The 24,402-nt window shown below is 41.2% G+C and overlaps 2 protein-coding genes across 2 annotated transcripts; both read right to left on the bottom strand.

Moving 5' to 3' along the window:
* Positions 1-4,105: 4,105 nt before the first annotated feature.
* Positions 4,106-12,946, bottom strand: LOC130737830 (uncharacterized protein At3g27210-like). Its single transcript, XM_057589685.1, has 3 exons — positions 12,495-12,946; positions 5,483-5,563; positions 4,106-4,869 (listed from the first exon to the last, which is right to left on the bottom strand). Exons 1-3 carry the CDS (start codon positions 12,667-12,669, stop codon positions 4,469-4,471), a joined length of 657 nt encoding a protein of 218 aa, XP_057445668.1. The 5' UTR covers positions 12,670-12,946; the 3' UTR covers positions 4,106-4,468.
* Positions 12,947-21,013: 8,067 nt separating this feature from the next.
* On the bottom strand, positions 21,014-23,835 carry LOC130736271 (uncharacterized). The gene is made up of 4 exons (XM_057588112.1): positions 22,684-23,835; positions 22,437-22,542; positions 21,106-22,114; positions 21,014-21,032 (listed from the first exon to the last, which is right to left on the bottom strand). Exons 1-4 carry the CDS (start codon positions 23,833-23,835, stop codon positions 21,014-21,016), a joined length of 2,286 nt encoding a protein of 761 aa, XP_057444095.1.
* Positions 23,836-24,402: the final 567 nt, after the last annotated feature.

Genomic DNA, 24,402 nt, shown 5'->3' with positions numbered 1-24,402 from the left:
GAAGAACACAATCCACAATCAAACTGAAAATCATCGGATACCAAATGTAAGAAATAAATTGAGATCACATATATGATTATAGAACACTAAAAATACAGAGGTAGATTTATGACGTGTAATTGATCGAAGAATGGATGATCTCCCATGAAAATTATCTTGTTTTGGTCTCTACATCATGCAACAGTTAAGTGACTACAAAAGTATATTGCACTCCCTCTCACAAATGCTGCGGCACAACTTCTAGAGATGTTAACCGATGACTACAAGGAGACATAGAAAGAACATATATAACTCTAGCCTCTTCTCATCTTGGACCTACCGGTTAAGGCCTACATTAGTTATCCAAGCCCAAATAAATGGATATCAAATGGACTTACTAACACACCCTCTTCACGAGTTAGCATGTTTTTTTAAATTAAAAAACCCCCAAAAATTAATAAATAATTTTAACATACTACGAAAGATTATTTCTACCACTCCATCTGGAAAGATTTGTAAAACACACAACTTATCAATTGATCAAACTACAAATTTCCCGCACTTACCTTTCCTTTACTTTTCAATGCATTTACATTTCAGATTTTAAGTTTCATTTACAGTCTTTCAGTCATTTATATTTCAAGCACTTTATTTATTCAGCTTTATGCTCTTTATTTCCGGCCGGTTTAAGCCTTTTATTTATCCATTGTTGTCTAGCTTTAGTTAGTAGTCACACAGTCGATAGAAATTCTTCAATAGTGAACTCTAAGATATTTTTGGAGTGTCTTAGGAACTTGCGTTGAGGAACAGAGTCCCTTCCTCGAGTAATCGCTTGATTAGGGAATCATTACGTTGCTTTCCCAGGCGACCTAAAAGGCTACCTAATCCCAAACACTATTTGTAAACCAACAAATTGACATACCTAGTGGGACTTGTCTCGCTATTGCTAAGTTAACAAAATTGGCGTGTGCAATGACGGTCTGGATGCAAAATGGATCCTACAAGTATTCAGAGAATGAGCAACAGTTGTACCTCATCCTCAGGTATCGGCTTCAACCACTCCATCACCAGTGAACGACATAGCAAAATTCGGCTGACAGAGCAAAATGTTGGCATAACCATAGGAGTAGAAAAGCATTATGTTCCGAGTTAGACACCACACCTACGGTCCTAGAGTTTCTCTTGGAGAATTCATTAAAGGAAGCGCCGGCGTCGGGAAGGACTATCCCGAGATTCATCGGAACCATACTACCTTCATTCGTCATCCAAGGAAGTTCAGCCCCAACTAGAGGATATCCTGAGATGTTAGCTACATCTAATAACGTGAGTGTCATCATGCATGACGGATAAACAAAACCATTGATAGATGTGGACAAAAAATCGGCAAAGCCAAAAAGGAGCTCAAGGTAGCATGGGTGTCCTTCGATAGAAAGCATGATCATGTCAAAAATATCCCATCGTTTCTAATCACCCCCTTGTGATGCGGCGACCTGGGTAGCCCAATCCTGATAAGAAGGAGAACAACAAGGCCAGTTGGTTAAACGACGAGGGCATCTTTGATAATCGAAGGACGCATGGAACAGTGGAAGACGATGATGATCTCTCGCGATAAAGTCAGGGACTGCAAAATAAAAATCTACCTGGTGTTCGGTGTAAGGGCCGAGCAGGTATTGCTACCGCGACAAGTTACAAGGCACTAGAAGCTGAGCTTGATATATGCTAGATCTCTCACGGCTTCTAGAAGAGTCAGAGTCGCCATGAGAGGCAAGGCTGCTAGAGCAATTAGAAGTAGACATGATGGCAGACGAAAGCTTAAAGGGTGTGAAGGGAAGAAGAGAGTCTGATTGCTCATAACGAGTTGGCTGAATTAAAAAGAAACTAATCCCCACAAAAGGCGCACCATCATGATTACATTCTGAGTCATCGAGTAACAGATAACTCAAGAATGCAGGGGTGAAAAATGTTGGCACCCAAAAATTTGGAACAATAAGAAATCAATTGAATTATCTCACATGCCAGGGTGGCAAACTAGCCAAGACAATTTTTGGCCGAAGAAAGCAAGCGACTGATTGAAGGGACCAGAGATAGGTTAAAGATTTGAACTTGGACAAAATTGGAGAAAAGGCACACAAGCCTTAAGCCCACAATAGAGGTACTTTTCAGGGGTACTAGAAGGCTTGTACGTGCAGAAAATCACCTAGCGGTTCATTCCTTGAAAATAGAGAAAGTAGTTAAAGCTTGAAAAACCAACCGAAGCAAGAAGCTTGGCTTAACCCAAAGCATCTAGGCTGATCAAAGGAAATAACTTCCAACATCCCCACGAAATGTAATTATCCTAGGAAACGCGGGCAGTGGCGAGAGTTATTAACCGTTGTAGGTTAGCCGAATTTTCCTCTATAAATAGAGGAAGGATTATTTGTAAAACACACAACTCATCTATCAACAAACTAGAAATTTCCCACATTTACCTTTCCTATACTTTTCAATGCCTTTACATTTCAGCTTTAAGTTTCATTTACAATCTTTCAGCCATTCACCTTACGAGCACTTTACTTGTTCGGCTTTATGCCCTTTATTTCCAGCCGATTTAAGTCTTTTCTTTATTCATGTTCGTCTAGTTTTAGTTAGTAGCCACCTATTCGATACAAATTCTTCAATAGTGAACTCTAAGTGCTTTTTAGAGTGTCTTAGGAACCTGCATTAAGGAACAGAGTTTATTCCTCGAGTAATAGCTTATTAGGGAATCATTATGTTAGTTTCCTAGCCGACCTAAACGACTATTTAGTCCCAAAAACTATTTGTAAACCAACAAAAAAATTTTGATTTGGGGTTTGCATCAGGGTCATGGGGTTTGGATGATGAAGAAGATGGTTGTGGTTCTAGATTTTCATCAGGGTGGGCAGGAGATGGAGTGAAAGAGAGATGAGGGTTTTTTATGGGTTTGCATCAGCTAGAAACCAAATGGGAGATGGATAGAATGAAGGATGTAGATGACGAAGTGTGAGGGAGGAAGATTAAAATTTATGGGTTTTGTTTGACATGTAAGGTTCATTCAATATGTGATATTGCCACATAGCTCTAGTGATGCCATTTGGCAAAGTCATTAGAGCTCCGCCTTTGACAAGGAAAAAAATGTAACTAAACCCTAAATGAAAGGATTCTTTCCAGACTTTAGTACAACGATGGTCAAAAATCTAATCTCACGTATTTTCAAGGGACTAAAAGCTTATTTAACCTTTTATTTTAATTGAGAAAATATGATCACACTGCTAACTGTGAGTTGTGAGTGTCTGGTAACATTATTTTTCTAGGTCCAAAATTTATTCTACACTGACGAATTTCGGTCCTTCAAGACATGATTGCATAAAACTATTGTCAAGTGTCAACAGACTGTTAATTTGATAATACAATGTCAATATAATCAACCTCACACATAAACATGCTTAACCGCCACATCAGTAAGCATATGACACCTCAAAAGAAATGGAATTGGCTCTTTTAAAAGAGAGAAATTCAGGTAAAGGTAAAAATAATCTATTATAGCTATTGATTAAAACATCAACCATTGTGATTTAAAGAACATAATAGTATATTATACAAGTATGTACAATTACAATTGTTGATTTCTTAATTAATTTTTGAGGTAGCTTAGTTTATCCTCTAAATTAAATCTCACTTTAAAAGAGTCGAATCCAAAAAGAAACATTAATTATCGAATAGAGAATTAGCTATTAAACCACATTCGTATAATTTAAAATAGGAAACCAAAATTGCAAAGAAAAGGTACGAAATCAAAATCATGTTGGAAAGATAGATTGCACCCTCCAACGATTGATTCCTGGGCATCCTCCACCCAAGTCATATGTCTTCTACCTCTTACCACTTGAGCTGTCATTCGGGACCAACATTATGAAAAATAAAAATTCAAAGGGAACCTAAGTTGCATAGTGACTAAACTTAGGGATCCAAAATCGTGAAAAATAAAGTAAAGAAATCAAGATCACCGAACTACAAATCCAAACAGACAAAAATTGCAATCAAGGCAAATTAAATTAGAAAAACAAAATAAACAAAATATCTGGCCAACAACACAGCCACCAATTAGGAAGAAGCACTTATCCGTGGATTACTGGCAGAAGAAATCTCATTATATATTGACATGCAGCATCTCAATTCTCAACCTTTTATGTTTACAAGCTTCCGAATAAATATTGCTTCATGTTTCTTTACAAGGATATGATGTACATTCATCAAATTCAGTTCAACCACTTTATCTTCCAACCTTCCAGAATACCCGAGATAAAAATTGCTAACAACACTAACTTTGACTCTATTTTGAACACTCTGATATTGATTGGTTGAAATTCAGGTGGCGTCTCACACGAAGTCCTACCCATCAATAAGAGAATGTTCAAAATCGAGTGTTAAAGTTATTATTGCTAGCACATCTCTACCAGAGAAACTTGGTTTCATCAGATTGCAACACAAGTCAATGTTTTCCATTTACTGCTACTGCAGGACTTGTCTTCCTCCTCTCACTAAAGCTACGGCATGAAGACAAGCTTGGAATGCACCATGGAGAAGATTTTACACGATCCTCACTCATGGTTCTATCACTTCCACAAGCAGAGTTAGCTTCAGAATCTGCAGATTTAGGCAGCACATCTTGTATAGTTGTTGTTGTAACTTGTTTGTTTCCATTGCCAACAACATGTTGGTCATCTCTGACACTTTCTCGAAAAAGCTCTAAGAGTTTCTTTTTCTTTTCTGGTGATGATGATTCAGAGGTAGAAGAACCAGGAGTTCTATTCTTAGAAGGGGGGGTTTTATTAACACCAGGGGTCCCAAAATTGTGGTGAACTGGGGTGTTACCACGAGACGGTGTAAAGTCTGCATGGAAGAGTAAAATCAATTATCCATAAAAATATTGATCTTTGAAAGTTATTTTACCGAATTGAGAATCAATTTTGGTAGAAGCTAGAGAGAGAAGCTTCTAAGTTGAACATAATGAATTGTGAGATTTTACAATTGAATTTTTAACATTACACAACAAAAATAACTTTCTCATAAATGTATCTAAACATAAATCACTTCACTTTTAACTCACTTTTACAATAATTAAATTTACCACAATTAATTTTACCAAGATCAATATTACAAACGTTGATCCAAACACGTACTTAAGGTCACTGGAAAGGGGGAGAAGAATTGTGAAAAAAAATTGGAAAGAGAAACTACATTAGAAGGTAAATTACCAATAGTTCCAAATATTCTAAAAGAAGGTTCACATTCTTAAAATTTCTTGAGAAAAAAGATGATTAATGATACAATGACCATGACAGACTAAACAGCCATAAATTATAAATTGTAACAGTATTATGTTTCCTTACAAATTCAGCTTTTTATCATCATTCATATCATAATTATAATAATCAAAATGGACAAGTAGAAATACTCAGCTAGAAAAAGTACAAAAGCAAAGAGAGTTGTGGGAAATCCTTACCACCATTGACACTATAGAAATCGTCTTCACAATCTGAGTCCAACCAGGGTTTGGAATCAAAAAATGCTTCCTCTTTGCTACCTGTATTGGAAGAAGAAAATATATGACATGTCAATAGCTACTCAGTATAATTTTTGTGAGAGCAGAATTGATTCTGGAAGATTTGAAGTTTTGAACGTTGATAGGAGAAGAAGTGAAAGAGAGGAGAAAGAGAGAGAAAGAGAGAGAAAGGAACTGAGAATTGAGATTAGAGAGATAAAATTCTTGTTACAACTAACATAACATCTCTAACTGCCTAATGGCCTTATTTATACTACTTTGCTGCCAGCTGTTATGACAGCTGTTCTAATTCTTATTTAACAGATGCTAACAAGTGCATCATATTCCTACTTAACAGATGCTAAGTGATGCTAAGTGCATCATATCCCTCCCCTTAAAACTCTCCTTGACCTCAAGGAGAAGCGGTAACATCAAAGAAGGGGAACTGCTGCTTCAGCTTATATAGCAATTCCCAAGTGGCCTCTTCTGCACTTTCCCCTTTCCACTGCACTAAGACTTCAGTAACAGCTCTATGGTGTTTCTGCACAGAGCGCCTCTTCAAAATCTTGAATGGTTCCTTAGGATTATCCATGCTGCCCCAATCTTCCGGAAGAGGATAAAGAGAAACTGTAGCATCTGGGCAAGGTTTCAGCAGGGAAACATGAAAAGTGGGATGAATGCGTGAGGTAGCAGGTAAATTGAGGGTGTAAGCAACCTTGCCTACACGATGTAGTATCTGATATGGGCCAAAGAAACGAGGGGACAGCTTTTGTGAAGCCCTAGAAGTGAGAGAGGATTGCCTATAAGGCTGGAGCTTCAAGAAAACCCAATCTCCAACTTGAAATTCTCTATCAGACCTGTGTTTATCAGCCAAGGTCTTCATGCGAGCTTGAGCTCGAGCCAAGTTACCTTGCAACTTGTTGATCATCTCCTCTCTAGCAACAAAGCTTCTGTCCACAGCATCCACCACAGTGCTTGGAGGGCAGTAAGGTAAATGCAAGGGGGGTGGCTGACCATAAACAACTTCATAAGGGATAGCTTGGATTGCAGAGTGAAAAGTGGTGTTATACCACCATTCTGCCATAGGCAGCCAAGCAGCCCACTCCTTTGGTCTCTGCCAAGTCATGGCCCTCAAGTAATGTTCCAAGCAACGATTGAGGACCTCACTCGGCTCATCTGATTGAGGATGATAGGCAGTAGACAAGCTCTGAGAAATGCCCAATTGTTGCAGAAATGCTGCCCAGAATTTGCTAGTAAAGAGGGGATCCCTGTCACTCACTATATTTGCTGGGGCTCCATGAAGTTTGTAAACATTGTTGATGAACACCTCAGCCAAAGTGGAAGCTGAGAAAGGATGTGACAAGGCTATGAAATGAGCATACTTACTAAGCATGTCAATAACCACCCATATGGTGTCCTTGCCATGGGACTTGGGTAGCCATTCAATGAAGTCCATGGCAATACTTTGCCACACTCCATCAGGTATAGCCAAGGGCTGCAGTAAACCTGGAACAGCATGAGGTTCATACTTGCATCTCAAGCAAGTCTCACACCTTTGAATAAACTCAGCTACACTCTTGCTAAGTCCTTTCCAATAAAATAAGGACTTGATCCTATGAGTAGAAGCCCTTATACCCGAATGCCCCCCTTGATGAGAGGAGTGCAACCATTGCAAAATAACCAATCTGACTTGGTCATTATTGGGAACTACCAATCTGTGTTTCCGGAAAAGGAAACCATCCACCACCCTGTAATGAGGATGCTGGTCAGGAGAAGCATTCACCTCTTGCATAAGATCCTTGAGGGAAGAATCTGCAACATAGGCTTGTTGTATTAGATCCCACAATTCTGAAGAAATGGAAGAGACTGCCAGGTGTAGCAACTCTCCATGATTGGCCCGGGATAAGGAGTCCGCAGCAACATTGTCCTTTCCCTGCTTATACCTAATTTCATAAGATAGACCCATCAATTTAGTAACCCATTTATACTGTGCAGGTGTAGACAACCTTTGTTCCAGTAAAAATTTCAAACTATGTTGATCTGTTAAGATGAGGAAAGGTTGAAGAGACAGATATTGGTGCCATTTAGACACTGCATGCACAAGTGCTAGTAATTCCCTGTCATAAACTGATAGCAACCTATTCCTGGGAGAAAGAACCTTGCTAATAAATGCAATAGGGTGCTTGTCTTGCATCAGAACTGCCCCAATTCCTGTACTGGAAGCATCAGTCTCCACTACAAATGGCTTAGCCATATCTGGAATAGCCAATACAGGAGCAGTACTTAAGGCTTGTTTGAGCTGATTGAAAGCATGGGAAGCCTTATCAGACCAAATGAAGGCATCTTTCTTGAGTAAGTCAGTGAGAGGTGATGCTAGCATGCTGTAATTTTGAATGAATCTTCTGTAGTAACCTGTGAGGCCCAAGAAACCTCTGAGTTGCTTAAGTGTCTGAGGTTCTGGCCACTCTTGAACTGCCATGATCTTGGCTGGATCTGTAGTAACCCCTTCAGGAGTAATGAAGTGGCCCAAGTACTCAATTCGAGTAGTAAAGAAGGCACATTTACTTCTCTTGACATAGAAGGAATGAGTCTTTAAAACAGTGAAAACCTGTCTAAGGTGTGCCACATGCTCAGCTATGGACTTACTATAGACAAGGATGTCATCAAAGAAGATGAGCACACACTTCCTTAATAGACTAGCAAAGATGACATTCATGGTACCTTGAAATGTGGCTGGGGCATTGGACAACCCAAAAGGCATGACCACATTCATATTGTCCACCATGAGTCTGAAATGCAGTCTTAGCTATATCTTCGAGTTTCATCCTTATTTGATGATAACCAGACCTAAGGTCCAATTTAGAGAAAATTTGAGCACCCCCTAGCTCATCCAACAAATCTTCAACAAGAGGAATAGGAAATTTTGCTTTAACTGTCATGTCATTAAGCTTCCTATAGTCTACACACATGCGTCAGCTGCCATCCTTCCTCTTAACCAAGACCACAGGAGAAGCAAATGGAGAAGAACTAGGTTGGATAACCCCTGAATCCAACAGCTCTTTCACCATGTTGTCAATGACATCTTTCTGTGCAGGAGGGTACCTATAAGGTCTCAAACTAACTGGGTTGGACCCTTCCTTCAAAACAATCTGGTGGTCATGGATGCCTCTGAATGGGGGTAGCTGTGTAGGCTCCTCAAAAACATCCTTAAATTCCTCTAGGACAGTGGTTTTATGTTCTTTAGTTGCAGGATCCTCAGGTTCCTCTAAGCCAAGAGCACAACACACTTTCACTTGGGAACATGGAAACAATTGTAGCATAAAACAAAAGCTTTCCTCAGCTACAATTGGATTAAGTTTAGCAGCCGAAACTACTCTATCCTTCCCACTCTTATCAGCTTGCAATTTCACCTTAAGGTGTCCCATATCAAATTCCATAACAAGGGCTTTGAAATCCCATGATATAGTTCCCCACTGAGTTAACCATTGTAAGCCTAAAATCAAATCAAAACTACCTAAAGGAAGAGCAATAGCACTAGTGAAGAAATCATACCCTTGCATCTTCAACTGTATTCCATCACATAGGCCTGTACCTTGCATGACTCCACCACCTGCTACAGTAACTTGTAAAGGCTTCAGTAGAGGATGCACGGGCCTAAGGTAGCTCAGGCCTTCCTTGCACAGTTTTTGATCAATGAAGTTGTGTGAGCTTCAAGAATCAATGAGGACATGAATCCTCTTCTTTCCTATCCATGCAGTCAACCTCATCAAAGGATATTCAGAGTCCCCATGTATGGCATTCAAGGATAATGTAGGAACAACTGGTTCAGAATCAACAGAACTTGCAGAGTCAACAGCTTCTGGTTCACCTTCCTCAACCTCCATTAAGAAAACTTGGAGCTTCTTCCTCTGCGGACAATCATGCCCTGGAGAAAATTTCTCATGGCAGAAGAAGCACAAATTTTGTGCTCTATGTTCTTCCATCTCTTTAGGAGATAATTTCCTTTGAAATGTGTAATTAGGTTTTCCTAAAATTCCTTTCTGATTGGAATCACCCCCTGGTTTCTTCTCTGGTAACTTCTTCTCAACAAATGAAGAGTTTCCGCGCTTGACAGACCACGCGCCGGTGCTTCTGACACCCGAAACAGTGCGTTTCTGGAGCAATTCGATGCTCCTCTTTTGCAATTTCGCGATTCGTGTAGCTTCAAGCAACGTCCTTGGTGCAAACATCTTCACACCATTGCTCAACTCAGCACACAATCCACCCAAGTATACTTGCAATTTCTGAGGTTCTGACAAATCTGTGCGCGCAGCCAAGGTATCAAAAGCCTCTTGATAATCTTCTAGAGTTCCAGTTTGAACCAGGCGCTTAAGTTCCTCTAATGGTGCATCGAATTCAGTACCAAAACGCACCTTCACTGCATCGCTGAACTGCATCCAAGAAACTGGACCAGTCGTGCTCTGTTCCAAGCTCTGGAACCACCGGAAAGAACTCTCGTCCATTGCGATGCTTGCAATCGCTACCTTCTCTGCTTCCGGCGTGTTGTCAAGCGTGAAGAATCGTTCGCACTTCACAAGCCCCGATTCAGCTTCGTCGCGGTTGAATTTCGGAAAATCCAATCGCGTCAATCGCGTCGGCATGCGGTGCTCGCCGTCGTTCGCGCCTCTCCGCCACGACGACATCTCCGTCATCTGCAACCCGAGGCCTCGCATCGCCTCCTGGAACCCGTTCAGTTGGAGCTCGAACCTCTGCTCCAGCTCACGCAAATGCCTACTGATGCACGGCTCGATCGTCGCCGTAATCCGCTCCTCCGCCTCACGGATTGAGATCTGCAACCTCGTCGCTTCCGCCATTGGTCATCGTGAATCGAGTGCTCTGAATACCAATGATAGGAGAAGAAGTGAAAGAGAGGAGAAAGAGAGAGAAAGAGAGAGAAAGGAACTGAGAATTGAGATTAGAGAGATAAAATTCTTGTTACAACTAACATAACATCTCTAACTGCCTAATGGCCTTATTTATACTACTTTGTTGCCAGCTGTTCTAATTCTTATTTAAGAGATGCTAACAAGTGCATCATATTCCTACTTAACAGATGCTAAGTGATGCTAAGTGCATCAAACGTTAATGTAAACATGCTAATAATCTAGGATATCAATCACAATACATAGAGACACTCACTTTGTGGAACCAAGGACTTGAACCAATTTTTCTTACATACAGAAATTATATATATGCAGCGAGTAAGCAATAAATTACCTTATCACTATGACCAACATAAAGCAACAGAGTATGTAGTTTATGGACACCCATCATTTTATTGCTTATCTCTTTTTTATGGAAAGAAAGTATAATTAGACCAGACTACCAGAGCAATAGTCAATAGTGTCACTGAAATAACAACAGTGCAGCTAAACCTTATTTTCATGTGCAACACAATCAGCAAAATGAGAGAGAATGTTTAATCTGTAATTCAATATCTCAGAGGATTTTCTGAATTTATTTTCCAACACTATAAGCATATAATTTTTTTCTCGCACCCCTCAGCATAGTAGCGTCATCTTTTGCAACGTGAGCAACGTTTTTATAGATTGTGCTTCACCTTTCCATCCGCGTGGGGTTTCTTTGACTCATCGCTGGGTGACGTGGGAGCGAACTCCTGCAGATTAGGTTGCCCTTAATGTTGACGGTAGTTCCTTGGGTATTCCTGGTGTTGTGGGGTTTGATGCTTGATTCATAATGATCTTGGTGATTGGGTGAAGGGTTTTAATGGCAACATTGGTATCTCTGAAAACCTTCTGAGCTGTTTGCTATTTGGCATGGTTTGCTTGAGTGCTGGGTGCTGGTTGTCATAAGGTTGTAATCTTTTCGGACTCTTAGCAGGCTATTAAGCTTGTGGGTAATAATGTTCCTGTTTTTCATGATTACTCTTCGTTAATTAGTAGTATTCAGAGACTGTTGCGGCTAGAGACTGGGCTGTTCGTTTCAAGCATATCTTGCGAGAGGGTAATGCTGCAGCTAATTCCTACGCCAAGTACCTTACGGTTGAATAGCTCTGTTAATTTTGTTGATCATGTGCTCCCTCCCGTGGGCTTGACTGATATCCTTTGCAAGGATTATCAGGGCGTTTCTACTCTTACAGGGTAGTCTTTCTTTATTTCCCTTTGTTATATATAATTGATAATTGATTTCTTTTAAAGGAAAAACATAACTAAAAGAATTCATTTACAGAAAATATATCATCACATTGCTCAAGTAGACAAAATGCATCTACTATCAAAGGATGTCTTAAGTGGTAACAAACAACCAGACAATTCAACAAATTAATCAGACATTAAAGGTTATCTTTTAGTATCAACCGTAACATAGGGACAGTAATGTATCAGCAGAAATATTGTGTTTATTCTGGGAAAAATATCTTTCATTCCATAAATAAAGATAACAATTGAATACTGAATAGACCGTGTATCTGGAATGAAATTAATTTCCATCTTCATATTCATAATGTTCAATTAAAAAAAAAAGTCAAACTGGTGGTACAACTACAACCACATCATATTTAAAAAAATAGATTCAAAATCAAATCAAACCACAAAATAAAGTCCTACAAGCGTGTATTAAAACATAAACATAGGTGATACAACAGGAATTAATTCAATTAAATATGTAAAAAAATAAAAAAATAAATCAGAAAGAAATAGACCTCACAAAAAGCAAGCAGCACCAATAACACTGAATATCACCATAAACGCAAATCAACTTACAATTACAAAAAGAAGAAAATTAAGGGACTCCTTAAAACACATACTGAGATTAAAATTTCTTCATAGAACCGACAGGCAAAACACTATATATATATATATATACCCCAGATCTCACCTCAAATGAAATCTCCAGAAATAATTATGAGCATGTGAGCATGTGAAAACGAAGAGCACAAACCTTGAAGATAAAAACAAAAAAAGAAGGAACATACCGTAGTCCGTGAAGTTGGTCGTTGACCGAGTCGATGACCAATTGAAGTATCCATTTTTGGGTTGCTCCTTAATCGGTGATGGAGGAATCACAAGCTTGTCAGTTTTGGACCAAAACGCAAGTTTCAGCCTCATGTCTGAGTCACTTTTTCTCTGGACTGAATAACAAGAACCCATCACTCAAAACTCAAAAGTAACCAAAACAATATCTGCTCTCACTTCAGAGAAGAGCAAAGGGGTGAAGAAGGAAGGGTGCGTGGAAATGATTGGCTTTTTACAAGAAAAATCGGCAAATTGGTGAGAATGAGTGGAAATTTGGTAGGGAAATAATATCAACAATGATTTTGGGATGTCGTCGTTACTGTTGCCTGATCCCACCGGGGTTGATTTTGAGAAGATGGGTCGCTGTTAGGAAAACGAACAGTTTGTTGGACTTTGATAAAGATTGGCGTGACGTGAATGTCATTAGATATTTATAAGAAATGCTTTTACTTTTAATTAGTGTGGAAGTGAAAAAGCTATACTCTCAAAGGAAAAAGAAAAAGCAATTTTTAGACAGGATGTTAATTTTAAGGATAGTCACTTATTTTGGGGAAACAATGGAGATCTCTAATGTTATTTCTTAGTTCTTAATTCTAGTTCTTAGCATTATTTATGTTGGCTCATATTGCTACATGTGTTTAAGTAATTCTTTGCAGATTTTGCTCCAATCATTAGTTCTTATTTCTTAACACAATTCATCCGATCTCACAATACTATTATATTTATATTTTTTATTTCCATGTAATTTTGATTTAAATTTAATTGTTAATCCAATACTTAAATTAAATGAATGAAAGAGAAAAAATTAATTTTTTATGCTAAGAACTTAAAAGTAAAACTTCTTAAATAAAAACATAATTCTTATTTTTAAGAACTAAGAACTCAACGTCATCCCCTCCAGTGGTTAAGCTAAAAAATAAGGACTAAGAACCTTGCATTGGAAATGTTCTTAGTTGTGAAAAAGTTTTACACAATCATTTAATCATAACCTTCAATTTTCTATTTTAAATATTATTAAATTCAAAATTAATTATGAATGATCAAAATGGATGAGTGTGATTGAATGATTATGTAAAACTTATTTACACTGTCGGTGCATAAAAATTAATCTCTTTGTTAAAAGTGTTTGTTTTGAATACTTGATGTTGAAATTTTTTTCCTTATGAAACATACTCTTAGAAAGACACTTAACATTCACTTGCACGAAATAAGATTAGGATACTATGAATAAAAAATATTCTAGCAGTACTTCCATTAAAATAGTAGGAAATAAATTAATGTTATTATAATAAAGATAAGAGAAAAAGTTTGATGCACCGACGGTGTAAAGTTTTTTTACACCGTCAACCAATCAGATTTCAAGGATGTGAGAAAATCTCCCTTTTTATTTAATTTCATTAATTGACATGACACATCCTTGAAATCTGATTGGTTAACGGTGTAAAAAAACTTTACACCGTCGGTGCATCAAAATTAAACTCGATAAGAGAAAAAGATGAATTAATAAAAGAAAAGTTTATAGCTAAAGATTTTTTTAGCTCATCAATTTTTTTCACAACTACAGTACTACTGTACGTCCATGTCGACAAAAAAATTGAATATGCAGGTAAGTGACTTTTTTTTTTGATGGAAAGTACTTCGGTTTAATAGTTAGCCAAAGAGAATACATCCGCTAATAACACTGGATTAAGGACTGGAGGAAAGTGATCCCACCAGAACTTATCAGGAAATTCAGAAGCTAAACTAGCTAGCACATGAGCTGCTTTATTACACTCCCTAGGAGCATGAACTAAATCAAAAGTCTGAAAAAGTAAGGCAATAGCCCTACAATCTTGCATAATTGCCTCCACAACGGAAATGCCCTTCTTCCTCCAAAAACACAAAACAGCCTCCTTACAGTCAGTCTCCACCTCTACTGTGTCGAGCTCAAGTTTGATAGCTTCTTCAAGTGCCCAACGCATAGCCAATACCTCAGCAAGCAAAGGTTCAACACGATAAGGCACATAGTGGGTAGCAGCATACAAGCAAGTACCCTCATGATCACGCACAACCAAACCCCACCCCTGACCTACACCTCCAGCCCACCTCGCGTCTACATTCAGCTTCAATTTTCCCGGTGCTGGTACTCTCCACCCTTCACGACTCACACTAGGAGCTGGTACCCGGTCATGAGCAACGCCAAACCTCCGCGCATTAGCATCGAGCCAGTCACCAAGCACTTGCCGAGCCATCATCCTCGTGCCTTCCACAGTAGCTCGTTGGTTATTGTACAGGACATCATTACGCTGCTTCCATATTCCCCATGTGAGCATAACCACCTGCTGCAGCAACTCTTCTTCATCAACTGTCAAAAGGCCAGCTATCCATGCTCGATAGCCTTCAATTTATGTGGTGCGGAGACCAAGTGCCATGAACCAAAGTCATTGAGTCCACTCACAATGAAGAAACAGGTGATCCAGAGATTCTGAATGTGGTCCCTGACAAATGCTACAACAATCATGAATGACAATTCCCCTACGAACCAAATTCTTTTTGCAAGGGAGTGTATTATTGACAACTCGAAACAAGAAATGTCTGACCTTCATAGGAACTTTCAATTTCCAGATCATATTCCATGGATAAGCAACAGAAGTCCCAGCTTCAGCTGATAATTTTTGCATATGCAGCTGGTTATAGCACGATTTAACCGAGAAAACCCCATCATCACACCACTTCCAGCTCACCCGATCTCTCCCTCCTACCCTACTCAATGGTGTGCTGAGTATGCCTTGCGCTTCAGCGGCCACAAACAAATCACGGATCAAAGGCTCATTCCACCTTCTGGGAGGATCCGAAAGCATTATATCAGCCACCATTTCCAAGCCTGGCTGCTCTCGATTTTCGGAGATCAAGGGACCTGCATGCTGTCCCGCTATCCAATTAGCACCCCAAATCTTGATGTCTCTGCCATCCCCAAGTCTCCATTTAATCCCCTCCATCATAACCTCACGAATACCCCAAACACTCCTCCATGTATAGCTTGGGTTGTGTCCCAAAGAAGCCTCAAGAAGAGAGGATCGTGGAAAATATCGAGCCTTCCATAACCGAGCAAGTAAGGAGTCGGGACTAGAGAGGATACGCCAAAATTGCTTTCCCAAAAGAGCTATATTAAAATCCTCCAAATCACGAAAACCAAGTCCCCCACAAGATTTTGGCTTACAAAGAGTCTTCCAGCTACTCCAATGAATTTTCCTTTCATCCCCTCGCTGTCCCCACCAAAACTTTGCACACATCGCCTCCATTTTCTTACACACCCCACTTGGAAGACGAAAACAGCTCATGACATACGTCGGAATCGCTTGGGCCACTGACTTTAAAAGAACCTCCTTCCCTGCTCGGGATAAATGGTGTTCCTTCCACCCTTTCAGTTTCTTCCATAGCCTATCTTGCACCTTGTCAAAAATTTGCTTCTTAGGCCTGCCAATAATGGTGGGTAAACCCAAATACCGTTCATGATTCTTCACAGCCTTAACTCCCATCCTAACACGGATCATTTCCTTCCTATCTGCAAGCACATTTTGGCTGAACATGACATCGGATTTGTCCAAATTGACAAGCTGTCCCGAAGCTCTCTCATAAGTTCTAATGACCTCCAACACACAACTCGCCTCCTCTAAATTAGCTCTAGAAAAAATAAGGCTATCATCCGCAAAGAAAAGATGACTAACTTCTGGAGCACCTCGCGCCACCTTCACCCCATGAATCCTTCTAGCCTCCAACTGACGGATAAGCAACCCGGAGAAAGCCTCAACACACAAAATAAACAGATATGGAGACAGAGGATCCCCTTGTCTCAAACCACGTTGTGGTTGAAACCAGGAGGTTGGCTCACCATTAACCAGGATACCAGATGAAACTGAAGTCACACACCTCATGATCAGGGCCACCAAAGAGTCAGGAAAACGCATACAAGAAAGCACACTACGAAGGAACTCCCATTCCACCCTATTGTAAGCCTTGGACATGTCCAATTTCAGAGCCATAAACCCCATCTTTCCTCTCCTCCCCGCAGGTAAGTGACTTTTGGTACACGGTTAAATGATGAAGAGACCGACAATATATTTGGAAAACTGATAAAAAGTTAAGGCATTTGTCCCATACCTTCTCAAAATGAAGGAGTTTCATATTACTTCCGTTTTTTCACTAAAATAAACTGTCATTTAGTGGGGGGTTTTTTAGCGGGGGTTTTAGTAACCCCGCAAATGTTGTTAATTTTTTTTTTGTTACAAGAGGAAAATTAACGAAAGAGGAAAACTAGCTAATGACATCTAAATACATCAATGCATAAACATATGAGGGAGGTCGTCGCCAAACTTGAGGAGGGGACCCAATTCTACAAGCTTCTCGAGCCAAAGCATCCGCTGTGTTATTCCTATTGCGCTCAATCTGCACCAGCTGAATATCCTCGAAGGTGGCCATGAGCTATCTCATGCGAGTAATTTCATCCCAATTCCAGAAAGTAATCATCTCGCTTGCTTGCTGCAAAGCACCAACCACCCTAGGGCAATCCGTGCAACATCTCACCGTATTATAGCCATTTTCTAAAGCATGGTGCAGGCCAAGCTCAACTGCCAAGAGCTCAGCCAGGAACGCACTTCCCTGGCTAACACTCCTGGACTTCCCTGTGACCCAGCTGCCATTCTGATCCCAAAGTACCGCTGCGCTCCCCATTCTGCCAAGCTGAGGATTCCAGCTCCCATCTACTGTGATGGTGACGGCCAAAGACCTGCTGCTCCCGACCTCGTGCTCAACAGCAATAGATTTCGGTGATTGTTTCTGCATAACCTTTCGCCAAACAACTTCATCACGGAGGATGGATCTCAGGATGCTATTTAAGGTGGGTATTTGTGGCTCAAACACCCTGCAATTCCGCCAGCGCCATAGCCACCACATTGCTGCAATACCAAGAACGCTGTTGCGGTGAGACAGCAGCTCAAGGAACCAGGTCTGAAAGTTCAATGACGGTGCTGGGGATGGCAGGACTGATCGGAAGCTATTCCAATCAAGTCGCGCGTTCTGGCACTTGCGAAAGAGATGATCTAAATCTTCATGGTCCGCACTACAATTGGGGCACACTGCGTTGATCGCCATATGAGAATGATAACGCTTGGCATTTGTAGGGAGTGCACCATGGGCAACCTGCCAGAGAAAGAAACGTAACTTCTCAGGTACCTTGCTCTTCCAAACTTTCCTCCAAATTCCAAAGTCATCTACCACAGGGTCTGTCAAGAATTTGTACGCGGAGCTGGGTGTATAACCTCTATCCTGATTGTGTTGCCATCGAATGGAGTCTAGACGAGGACAGTTCCGAGGAATTGGAACTTCAGAAATTTCTTCAATGATTGCAGGTGGGAGAACGGTATATAAAGCATTCAAGTTCCACATCCCACCTTGCCACAGGTTTGCCACTTGCAGATTTGTATCAGATATGTGTACAAACGGTACACGATCACATAACTTCCCTGTCCCCAGCCAGTTCACGTACCAGAATGAAGAGGAACCATTGCCCAGTTGTGGTTTGAAACCAGCACCAACATGCTCCTTTGCACGGATAATACTCTGCCAGACATAGGAGTTACCTCTCGCATAGGTCCCTTCTAAGATCAATTGGGATTTCAAATATTTCTGGGACAACGCGGTCACCCAAAGCTTGTTCTTGTCATGTAGTAGGTCATCCGCCAACTTACCCAGCAGAGCTATTTTATTCAACCTAGCACTCCTGAGGCCCAAATCGCCATGTGCCTTTGGTTGAATTAATTTGTCCCAAGATATCAGGTTCCACCCTCGACTACTCGTGCCCTTTTCCCAAATACAGCTACGGATTTTCCTGTCTATAGCATCACAAATCGTTTGGGGAAGCCAAAGAGTTTGCATAGTATAAACAGGAATGGAAGTCAAGACTGATTTGGCAAGAAAAAGTTTACCAGCTCTATTCAGCATGCGTGTCTTCCATGAAGCTAGTCTGGCATTAACCTTATCCAAGATAGGGAGAAAGACATCTTTCGTAACACGACCCTTTAACAATGGAATGCCCAAGTACTTCCCTAGATTGGAAGCTCTCCGAATGCCTAGGATGGAGGACAACTCCTCTTGAATAGAATGAGCAATTGTCTTGGAGCAAAACATTCTAGATTTATCCAAATTCACTCGCATACCTGAGGCTTCACAAAAATCCTTCAAGGTAGCCGCTACCACACGCCTTTGATTTTTGTTTGCTTGACAAAAGAGCAGTACATCATCCGCAAAAAATAAGTGTGAAATGCCAACGCCCTCCTTGGCAATTCCGGATCGGGTGCCACATCCCTTCAGCTACTCTCTTCTAAATGAGAAGTGACAACCGCTCCATGCATAAAACAAATAAGTAAGGGGAGAGTGGATCCCCTTGACGAAGGCCCCGTTGGGGATTGAAAGATTCAAGTTTAGAGTCATTCCAAAGGATAGAAATGCCAGCTGATTGGACTCCCCACATGATCAATTCTATGATAGATGAAGGAAAACCAAAATCAACTAGTGTTGCTGTTGGTCAATCTGCAAGTGTACAGAATCTACCCGGTTTTAAATTATCGAACCTCAGGGAGTTAGATTGCAAAGTCAGTTTAAGATTCAAGTTCAAGGTTGAAAAGCAAGTAAAATTTAGTTTTAAAGGTTGATAGTTTCTTTGGTTATGTAAAAGACAAGTGAACATGTAATAAATCGATTGAAATTCAGAAATGAGATTGCCTTGGGTTCTTGCTCAACTAATTCAGTTTTAGCAAACCTTTCCTACTCAAAAGTCCGGAATCTCTCCTTGATGTTCTAGCCTAGTTAGTCATCTATCGATGCCTCGCAAAGACAACCCTTTCTAATCAAAAGATAGGCTCAATTCCTTGACAACCTAAACAATTGCAAGAAACACTAAGCATGCAATTCAGGCCAACAAACCTCAACCCTTCCTCTATTCCTAGTAGCAAGCATAGAAGAGGTAATCTCACAACAAGTCCCAATTCTACAACAAACTTTCGTTATGATTATAGAAAAGCAAAAAGCTAGCATGCATTCAAGCTTGAAAGATAAAGCAAAGGAGTGAGATTCAAGGGTTTACTCAGAACAACATGAATAGAAAAGGAATGAAAGCTAAAACATTCAAAGTCTTACAAAGAACCCAAAGCAAAAGGGGTTTTAGCCAAACATGGCTATGAAATCCATACAAGAAAGTGAAGATGAAACCGGGAACATAGGGCTTAGGGAAAGCTCCTCAAGCTCCAGAGACTAAACCTTACTTCTATCTTATTAGAATATGTGAAAATTGGCAAAAGATCCTTAGAGAAATGTCAAAAAACCAATTTATAGGCAAACCAGGCGAGTCTGGGCGCTCAAGCGCCAATCCAGAGCGCCTGAGCGCCAATTCCAGCTCAAAACAATGCCTCTGGAAGGGCGCCAATTACGCTTGCCTAGGCGCCAATTCCAAAACCTGGAACATAACACTTGGCGCCTAGGCGCCAATGGAGCATGCCTAGGCGCTTTGACTTCGCTGGAAAACCTTTAGAACTTCCTTTTAACTCATCTTCAAGCCTCTTTAAGCCTCCCTTCAATTCACCAAGCTTCTTGACCTTCCTTATTCATCAGTTTCAGACCTGGTAACTTAGGCACAAAGCAAAGGAGATATCTAGAAGCTTCAAGAGTTAATTAGCAAAGAGAACCTTCAATTAAAAATAGGAAAACCATGCAAGTCCTAAACTCACTTAAAATGCAAGAAAAGTCCCTATAAAACTATAAAATTACCAAAGCACAGTAAAATCACAAAGAAAGATAAAAATGCATGAGAATGCATGAAACACTACATGAGACTCAACAAAACGACTCAAAAGAAACAAAGAAATGACCCTAAAAACACCACTCAAATAGGGTCATCAGTTGCCCGCAGAAAGTCCCAACTGACCCTGTCATATGCTTTTTCAAGATCAATTTTCAAAGCCACCAAACCACCTTTCTTCTTATAGGTGTGAATAGTGTGCATAACCTCCTGAGCCAGAATTATATTATCCTTAGTTCCCCCTCCCCGGAACGAAGCTTCCTTGAAGAGGACCCACCAAATCACTTAGCAAAGGTCTGAATCTGTTAACCAACACCTTCGTGAGAACTTTGTAAGCCACGTTGCATAAACTGATGGGGCGAAGATCTTTGAATCTCATGGGGTTCTCCACCTTGGGAATGAGAACAATGAGGGTCTCCAAGAGTGATGGATCACCCTTCCCTGTTACGAAAGAATCTGCAACCATAGTATGCAAATCAGCACCCAAGATATGCCAGTACTGTTTGTAGAAAAATGCCTGGAAGCCATCAGCTCCGGGAGCCTTGAAGGATTGCATGGCCATAACTGCTCGCTGCACCTCTTCATATGAGACTGGATGGATAAGATCCATCCTGTCATCAGCAGAGATGGAAGGTGGCATGATCTCCATCACGTGATTTCTACATACCTGCGTATCAATAGAAAATAAGTTAGTAAAAAACGCTTGGGCTCCGACTTGAAGCTCCCCCGGATCCATGCACCAAGTATCACCAACAAATATTCCATGGATCTTATTTCTCTTCCGACGTATCACAGTTTGAAGGTGGAAGAATTTAGTATTACGATCACCAAGCTTCACCCACCGCTCTCGGGATTTCTGATACCATGTTAACTCTTCTTGAATGAGGATCTGTTCATACTCATCCTGTAATTCTTTCTCTAACCGGAGGAAGGATTCCGTCTCTTGGGCCTCCAGCTCACGTTGCAGGCCTTGCAAGCGGCGCTCTACAAGCTTCTTCCTCCTAATAATGTTGCCAAAAACGTTGGTATTGAAATTTAGAGAAGCAACCCGAATGTTCTCCAATTTCCCCATTAAAGTAGGAGGTGGCTTCCTCCAAGTATCACGTATCAAGGGCTCATAAGACGGATGTGTGGACCAAGCCGCTAGGAACCGGAACGGCCGGTGTGAACGATCCCCAATTGGAGCATTACAACGAATTAGAATGGGACAGTGATCAGAATATACCCGTTCTAAGTGCTCAACATAGGCCTCAGGAAATGTATGGCGCCATGAAACATCGCCAATGGCCCTGTCCAAGTGTTTTGCAACAATACGTCGTCCATTATGTCTCCTCTCCCATGTGAATTGATTTCCAGTCGCTCCTAAATCAATAAACTCGCAGGCCTCTAACATAGCCAGCATACGATTGGCCCTCATCTGACAGAATTCCCCACCAGTAACCTCTGCCGGAGATATAATCTCATTGAAGTCTCCTGCAGCAAGCCACGATTGAAGAACTTGTTGTCGAAGAGTGGTTAAATGTGCCCATAGTTCCTCCCTCAAGGGGTTAGGGCTTGCATACACGGCCGAACAGACCCAAGCTCTATTATTAACAATAATAGAGACAGACACCACTTGTGAGTGAATATCCACAATCTGGACAGCAAAGGATCTTTCTATGGAAGCAAGAACCCAGATGCCACCACGATGCCCAGTTGCTTCAGAGCAACCACACAATTCATAACCCACACTCCTCCAAAAGGAGGCGACTGTCGCAAAGCAACAGTGAGTTTCCACAAGAATAAATAACGCCGGCCGGAAAGATTTTATCAAGTCTCGGACTCGTCGTTGACCCCGAGCTCCCGCTCCTCCTCTAATATTTCACGCTATGATATTGAATGGTGTACTATCCATAACAGGTCAAGAAGAAGAGTACCAAGTGGGCAAGAGACTACGTCCCGCCCAACTGGGTTGTGTCCATGTTGCACGCTCCCGGGTCATGAGGCTCAGTCCCAGAAGTGGGTTGTGCTGCACCACCATTTATCTGTCCTTGTGTCCCATCTTCATCTTCTAGCAAAGCATATCTGTTACCTTCTTTATGTTGCAGATTGAGAGTTGACATTGTCCCATCGCCAAACACAAAGATCTTTTTGTTACCAATCATCCTGGTGTTTGGTGTTCCCTGGCTGCCAGGCTTCTGAATCGAAGCAGTAATTGCAGATGAGGAAGCTCCATTGTTGTCCAGACGTGTGCCCTAGAAGTTCGCATCCTTTCTGACTCGTTTACGTCCCTTGTGTATATCTCCCAAAACTATTGCCTTCGAATTATCCAAACTCACCTGAGTGGCCCCACTTGAGATATTTTGAATGGCAAATTGAGTATTTTGTTGCTCCTTTCCTTTCTTCCCCGCTTGGAATCCGCTATTTGCATGCGTTACGTGCTGATTTCCCGCAACCTGCTTCTTTTGGTTAGAACTTGAATTTTTCCATGCTTTACGCGTAACTGATTGCCATTCCCCATGTGCAGAATCGGGGCAATTAATGGGTGCGCGTTTCGCGCCGGCAGTCGCGTCTTCCATCATTGTTTGGCTCGTTTCTAGGGTTTCAGTAGGGCTAACCTCCTGCTGAGTGTCGACTGCCGCCGTTGGGGGCTCATTAGGCTCTTTCACGGTTGTCTCCGGCTGCGTGCTAGGTTGGGGAACCCTTTCTCTGGTGCACTGTCGGGCAAGGTGACCATAGCAACCACACTTGGCGCATAACAAGTGTAGTCCCTCGTATTCAATGTTGTACCATACTCCATGTAACCCTACCCTCCCCAAGACGGGGCTATTCAAATCGATCTCTACACAGACCCGAGCATACTTCCCGCGCTGCATATCGACTGTGTTCATGTCAACTCGAATAAGGGTTCCAACCGCAGACGCTAGGGTCAATAGAATACTCTCATCATAGAACTGAAAACCTAGGCCCGGGATGCGTATCCATACAGCAGTAGTACTGATCTCTGAATTCGCAGCCACAAAATCTGGCGTCCATGGCTTGACAGCAAGGTAATGATCATAGATCATCCAGGGGACACCCACCATCGCACGTTCACGATCCTCCTTCAAGTCAAATTGCATCAGAAAGTAACCATGGAGAATATCTCGGACCTCGATACATCCTGATGGTTTCCGTAACAGCTTTAGACGATCACACAGTGCCTTGTAGCCTATGTGCCTTCCTAGAAGTTTCACAACCAAACAATCCTCCCAAGGCTTGTAGATTTCCTCATAAGAACGATCGTCCTTAAAGTCAAACATCGGGAAGAAACTGCTCCCATCAATCAGGTCTTTCTTCATGATGCCGACATCCACCAGATTGCATACTTTCTTTCTCTTCTTTATTGTAGCTTTCCCGAGAACTTTTTCCTTAAACGTTGGCCGTCGTGTGGGCTCCGGCGGCTTGCCACTAGGGTTGCCGTCGCCGTCATGTTCGCTCTCAACCTCCATGTCGCTCCAAATGTCGTTAATTTTTACTCGTTAAGGGGGGTTTTACTAAACCCCATAATTAACTCGCGGAATTTTTCTAATTTCAGATCCTTTTTCCTGGTAAATTCTCACGACTCACACCTCTCATCTCTCTGCAACTCACCACTCTCACCTCTCTCTATCTCTCCATGGAACCCTAGATCTAGCAACCAATCGTTGTTTCTCCACTCTCTTCTCTTACTGATCGTTCACTCTCTTCTCTCACAGATTTTTGTTTTTGAGTGCAGAATCGATTCTTGAAGAGCGATTGAGTTCGATTCACTGCTCAACTGTTTCATGGCTTCACTGCTTAAAGGTTGGTTCATTCTTCTTGCGTTACGGTACGATTCATTCCATATCTTGTTCTCTTGATTCCGCTCATCAACAAAATAGGTTTGATTTCAAACTCAATTGCGATTGAATTGATCCATGTTATGAAGATTGAAATCAACAAGATTCTTATTATCATGTATCATTATTTTTTGTTGCTTCAACCTTGCAATTGGTTTGCTGTGCAGAGCAATGTCAGAGGCTAAAGATGTTGAGGAT

Source organism: Lotus japonicus, chromosome 2 (assembly GCF_012489685.1).
Source record: "Lotus japonicus ecotype B-129 chromosome 2, LjGifu_v1.2".
Lineage (NCBI taxonomy): Eukaryota > Viridiplantae > Streptophyta > Magnoliopsida > Fabales > Fabaceae > Lotus > Lotus japonicus.
Note: the sequence above shows the minus strand (reverse complement) of the source record. Positions and strands in the feature narration are given on the sequence as shown.

Bases quoted from the DNA above. Each gene is read 5' to 3' on its own strand.
- LOC130737830 (XM_057589685.1), bottom strand. From the start codon at position 12,669: ATGGGTTCTTGTTATTCAGTCCAGAGAAAAAGTGACTCAGACATGAGG. The intron at 5,564-12,494 runs GTATGTTCCTTC...CTTCCAATACAG, and splicing joins GACCAACTTCACGGACTACG to GTAGCAAAGAGGAAGCATTT. The intron at 4,870-5,482 runs GTAAGGATTTCC...TCTTCCATGCAG, and splicing joins TTTCTATAGTGTCAATGGTG to ACTTTACACCGTCTCGTGGT.
- LOC130736271 (XM_057588112.1), bottom strand. From the start codon at position 23,835: ATGGAGGTTGAGAGCGAACATGACGGCGACGGCAACCCTAGTGGCAAG. The intron at 22,543-22,683 runs GTGAGTTTGGAT...GCTTCGATTCAG, and splicing joins TCTCAAGTGGGGCCACTCAG to AAGCCTGGCAGCCAGGGAAC. The intron at 22,115-22,436 runs GTAACAGATATG...GCTTTGCGACAG, and splicing joins CAATCTGCAACATAAAGAAG to TCGCCTCCTTTTGGAGGAGT.